Raw genomic sequence first — 6,000 nt, forward strand, 5'->3', positions numbered from 1 at the left:
AGGGGAGCTGGAGTGGTGGCACGGAGCGGTAAGTTATCTGCCTTGCTGGCGCTAGCCTAGGACGAACCGCAATTCCCCCGGCATCCCAAATGGTCCACCAAGCCAGGAGTGATTTCTGAGTGTATAGCCAGCAGTAACCCCTGAGTGTTAGTGGGTGTAACAAAAAAAGAAAAGAAAAAGTAAAATTGGAAGGAGCCACACTCTGTAGGGTTCAGAACTTATTCCTGGCTCTGTGCTCAGTTATCTTCTCACCCCCATGCTGGCTCTCCAGCCCCACTGGACTACCGTATCATACAAACTGCCTCAGGGATAATGCTAGATTAGAAGTGAATAAAGGAGGCTGGAGTGGTAGTGCAGCAGTAGGCACTTGCCTTGCACATGGCTGATCCAGGATGGACTTCAGTTCAATCCCCAGTGTCCCATATGGTCCCCCAAGCCAGGAGCAATTTCTGAGTGCATAGCCAGGAGTAACTCCTAAGCATCACTGGATGTAGCCCAAAACTAAAAAAAAAAAAAAAAAAAAAAAGAACTGAATAAGACCTGAAGAATAAGACTGAGTTATATGATCCATAGAAGCAGGAAAAGATCCAGAACAAGAAAGATATTGTGAGGGAGAGGGTGATGAAGTCAGTGTCTCGGTGGAGATGGTTCAACAGTGAATGGAAGAATTAATTTATATTGAGAAGGTCACTTCTTGGTGGGAAGTGATTTGCAGCATGAAGAAGCTAGAAGCCTGGACTCCTGTGGGAAACGATTATAATTATGTCAAAAAAGAGTGATCCAGGGGCCAGAGTGATAGCATAGCCCAGTGGTAGAGCATTTGCCTTGCATGCGGCTGACCTAGGACGGACCTGGGTTCAATCCCTGGCATCCCATATGGTCCTCCAAGCCAGGAGACAACCAGATGGTCGGAGCGTCCTGTGTGGGTATAGGATGGGAGAGATAGGTAAAAGGTGACACTTAGATCAAGGTCAGTTACCATGGAATCAAGCTGTCTGAATTTTAACATTAAGCGGGGCCCAATGGGATAAAAGACGTATTCTTTGAACCGTGTCAGGTACTAATAGGAAAGTAACTGGGTGGGTCTAGATGGATGCTGTACATATATATGTACATACGGGCCCGGAGAGATAGCACAGTGGCGTTTGCTTTGCAAGCAGCTGATCCAGGACTGAAGGTGGTTGGTTCAAATCCCGGTGTCCCATATGGTCCCCCGTGCCTGCCAGGAGCTATTTCTGAGCAGACAGCCAGGAGTAACCCCTGAGCACCGCCGGGTATGACCAAAAAAAAAAAAAACAAAAAACAAAACAAAACAAAAAAAATATATATATGTACATACATATATATAGCCCTATATAACTCCAACTCTTATCTGAAGGGCACATTCCTATAGGTATAGAAGCTGATAAAGAGATACAGAAGCTAATAAGGGATTATACAAGCTACAAAGCAGTTTAGCAAAAAGCAGAAACTTTCATGGGGAAAGTAGAATTCTCAAAGTTCCACATGGGCTCTCCGCTACTGAGTAGGAAAGAAAGAATAGCAGAGAGCAGTCTAGGTTGGACATGTTTGGTCTTGAGATGATCTAGCCAGAGAACTGTCGGTGGACTGATGCTTCTTTCTGATTAACGAAGAAGTAGGTCAGGCATTTCCGGGAAGCTATCATTGATTGGAACTGTTAGTATTACTGTGGTGATAAAAGCAGAGGGTGGTGTGTCTGCCAGGGGTCACACTGTGGTCAGAGAAAGTCAGACTATGGGACAGTCACTTGAGGTGCTGCCCCGGGAAGACCCAGAGGCCACGGGGTTTCACTCTGAAAGGGCCTGGCCCACTAGAGATTCCCTGTGCTGATTCAAAATGCCATATGAGAGCTGGAGATATAGTACAGTGGGTAGAGCATTTATTTGCTTTGCATATAGCATGGAACATGGAACATGGGTTCAATCTCCAGCATCCCATAGGGTCTCCCAAGCACCACCAAGAGTAATTCCTGAGTGCAGAATCAAGAGTAAGCTCTAAGGGTCCAGAGAGAGAGTATGGCGGTAGGGCGTTTGCCTTGCACACCAACCCAGGACGGACCCAGGTTTGATGCCCGGCATCCCATGTGGTCCCCTAAGCCTGCGAAGAGCAATTTCTTTTTTGTTTTGTTTTGTTTTGTTTTTGGGCCACACCCGATGGTGCTCAGGGGTGACTCCTGGCTGTCTGCTCAGAAATAGCTCCTCGCAAGCATGGGGGGGGGGGAACCATATGGGACACCAGGATTCGAACCAACCACCTTAGGTCCTGGATCCGCTGCTTGCAAGGCAAATGCCGCTGTGCTATCTCTCCAGGCCCAAGAGCAATTTCTGAGCACAGCCAGGAATAGCCCCTGAGCACTGCCAGGTGTGGCCCAAAAACAAAAACTAAAATGGTCTCTCTAGTCATTCAGCAAACTGCTGAGGAGGAGACCTACAAGCCTGGGGGAAGGTGGTGCTGCCAGAGGTGATATTTTCTTCTCTCTCTCCCCAGGGTCAGGTCTGGATCAACGGCTTTAACCTCGGCCGCTACTGGCCAGCTAAGGGCCCTCAGATGACCTTGTTCGTGCCTCGGAACATCCTGGTGACCTCGGCTCCAAATAACATCACGTTGCTCGAACTGGAAGGCGCTCCCTGCAGAGACTATGACCCGCAGCACTGTACCGTGGAGTTTGTGGACAAACCAGTAATCAGCTCCATGGAAACGGTATGTCTCAGACCTACATTTGTCCCTGTGTTCTTTTTCTTCCTGGGCTTTTGGCATTGGGGGGATTTGGGGCCACACCTAACATGCTCAGGGCCCACTCCTAATGCTGCACTAACATGAATTCGGTTGACCACTTGCAAAGCAACTGCCTGAATAGTGGTACCATCTCTGTGGCCCCTGACCCACCCTCTCACAGATATGGCTAACCAAGACTCGTCCCTCGCCCCAGACTAAGGACTAAGGTTTCCCTGTGAAGGAGACCTAGTGGTGGCACAGGTACCTTTGCAGAGACAGGAAGAAAACTGCAGTGGGGTTGGCCGGTCCTGGTTGTAGAAAGGGACTCTTCCCAGCCTCTCTCCACTCCAGGTTAACAGCTGCTGGGAAGGGCAGATGACACCCAGAAAAAGTGTTAGGAGTTGGGAAGAAGTGGGGGGCTGACCATGGGGCATGTTCCTGCCTTGAGGACAGCAGGTCCCTGGCAGACAAAGGACTGGGACTGGGGTTTCTCAAAGCCTTCCAGTTGCCCTTCTTGGTCTTCGGGGACTTTACAAGCAGGTCCAACTCCTCCCCATATGAATGATTTTCCTTCTTCAACAGAGAAAGATGCGGCGGGATAGCAAGTGGCACAGCGGAGCTGATCAGGCACCCTAGGAAGCGACAGACTGGCTTTGTACCCTGAGAAAAACCCCAGCTACGGCTGGCTCTGCTTAGAGCAGAACCTCCTGTCTGCTGCTGCCAGCCCAAGGCATCCTCTGTGGCTCCAAACACGAAGCCCAACCATGAGGCTGGAGCAGCCTTTTACATTCAACTTCCAGACACCAAATAGGGATCAACATCTTAAGCTTGCCCACACGTGGGAGATCTGCTCAGAGGTGAGGGGAGCTGTTCCTACCCCAACAACTGACCCCCAGTGGCCTAAGATAGGTGGTATATTCCCTCTCTCCTCCAGCAATAAAGAGGAACGATGCATTTCCGAAGGCCTCTTTTAATCTTCATCTTTGCCAATCAGATTGTTTGATTAACATGCAGGAAAGATCTCTGCTGAGTAGCTCAGCTACCTCAGGTTCCTGATTCCCTGATGATTCAGTCCTGATGTTCTAGCCTTTGCCTTCCTTTCTGTAAAAAAAAAAGAAGTGAAGAAGTGGTTGAGTTACTAGAGCAGTCACCACATCATCCCCTAAATCCTAAGTTTGTTTTTTTTTTTGTTTGTTTTTTTACTTTTTGGGTCACACCCAGCGGTGCTCAGGGGATACTCCTGGCTGTCTGCTCAGGAATAGCTCCTGGCAGGCACGGGGGACCATATGGGACACCGGGATTCAAACCAACCACCTTTGGTCCTGGATCAGCTGCTTGCAAGGCAAACGCTGTTGTGCCATCTCTCTGGGCCCCTAAATCCTAAGTTTCTAGGTGGGAAGAGAATCAATGTTCCAAGGGCATTTAAACAATTGCATAGCCTCTAAAAATTGCTGCTGGGTCCAAAGGGGTATCTTCACAGGATCCTGGTACATTCCTTGCAATTCCTATGCTTTAGTCAGAGACCTCACAGCTCTGCTGGGGGTGGGATTTACGGAGCCGCAGATCATCTGTCCAGGTCTGAGCCAGCCAGTGTGTGGAACTCTGTCTGCTTCCACAGAAGTACAAGCTCTGATATTTTATTTGGAAAAATTATGTCTTCTTTTTAGTAAATAAAATTTGTGTGTGAATCATCTTACTGGTTTGGTTTGTTGTTTTATTTGTTTGGGGGCTACAACTGGTTTACTCCTGACATTCAGGAAACTATACGGGGTGCTGGGGATCAAGTTCGGGTTGGCCTTGTACGACGAGGCGCTTTGGCCCTAGTTTTCTAGTTTGAGAAAACACCCAGTCAGCGCTGCTCCTGGCTCTGAGTTTGAAAGTTACTCTCAGTGGTGCTGGGGATAACCATGTGGTACTTTGATTACATTAAGGTTAGCTATATGCTATATGCTAACTCCTATCCTAACTCTCCAATCCCAATCTCCAATGTTAACTGTTTTGGGGAAGTGAGGGGGAGGGTTGGGTCACCCCCAGAAGACTCGGGACTTTCTCCTGGATCTGCTCAAGGATCACTCCTGGCAGGGCTGGGTGAACCATATGTGATGCCAGGAACCACATATGAGTGGTTGCTTGTTTGCAGGACATACACCATAATCTCTGTAATATCTCTGACCTGATGTTATTAAATGACAGGTTTTTTGTTTCTTTTTGGGGGGGTTGGGTTACTCCCAGCTCTGAGCTCAAAATCACTCCTGGCAGACTCCAGGAACCATTGGGATGCTTGGGATCGAATCTGAGTCCATTCCGGGTTCAGTAGCATGCAAGACAAATGCCCTACTGCTGTGCTATCTCTCCAGCCCCAATATATATTCTCAACCTACTTGGTAAATACCAGGGATCACAATTAATGAATACATGGTTTTTATGCCACATTCAGAAATCGCTCCTGGCAAGCTCATGGTTTGGGGGAATATGGGATGCCGGGAATCGAATTCAGGTCTGTTCCAGGTCAGCTATATACATGGCAAACACCCTATCACTGTGCTATCTCTCCAGTCTCTCAATGACAGATTCTGACTTCAAGCATAACTATACCTGTGCATGTTTAACAAGCCTCTTCACTAACTACAGGAAATAGTCGAAGTCAGCCTAGTTGAGTGCTGGTTTTGGAACTTCCTTTGACTTCCTTTTGAGTTTCTAGATATCTACTTAATATCCCATAAATGTAACTCAAAAGGCTCCTGCCTCCATCCTAAATGATGGCAGTTGGAGAGGATATGTGGTAGAAGATTTGTCTGGACACATAAGTTGCTATCAGTGATGACGTGGACCTATATTTATGTGAAAACCCCTTTCTAGTAGGCAGTGGGAGAAAAAAACAGATCATCTTAAGTTTGACATCACATTGCATGACTAGGGACATAGAGAGATGGTACAGCTGATAAGGCATTTGCTTTGTATGTGGCTGTTGTATTAAATAATTAAAGATGGTGCTGGATGGCGATGGATGGTGAAGGATGGAGGCCTTTGTTCTTAGGCCCCAGCCACGTGGCTTCATCCCCCATTAACCAGCGGGTCTGGGGTTCAGGAAAGCGACGGGTATTGAACTCACTCACAGGCAGGCATCAGGAAGCATCAACTTTATTCATACCCTATCCACCACATGTGTGGTCTCTATCCTAACCTTTCAAGCATTCAGCCATTCTTAGCTAGCCCTGCGTCTTAACTCCTTTCAGCCATCTCCCTTTGACCTCCATGCTGGTC

The 6,000-nt window shown here is 47.9% G+C and overlaps 1 protein-coding gene across 1 annotated transcript in view; it reads left to right on the top strand.

Moving 5' to 3' along the window:
* Positions 1–3,767, top strand: part of GLB1 (galactosidase beta 1) — a 57,855-nt gene extending 54,088 nt beyond the window's left edge. The window contains exons 16-17 of the mRNA XM_049766471.1: positions 2,509–2,721; positions 3,319–3,767. Of these exons, the coding sequence (XP_049622428.1) occupies positions 2,509–2,721; positions 3,319–3,372 (267 nt within the window). The 3' untranslated portion in view covers positions 3,373–3,767. The remainder of the gene's footprint in view (positions 1–2,508; positions 2,722–3,318) is intronic.
* The last annotated feature ends 2,233 nt before the right edge of the window (positions 3,768–6,000 follow it).

This window comes from Suncus etruscus, chromosome 20 (assembly GCF_024139225.1).
Source record: "Suncus etruscus isolate mSunEtr1 chromosome 20, mSunEtr1.pri.cur, whole genome shotgun sequence".
Classification (NCBI taxonomy): Eukaryota; Metazoa; Chordata; class Mammalia; order Eulipotyphla; family Soricidae; genus Suncus; species Suncus etruscus.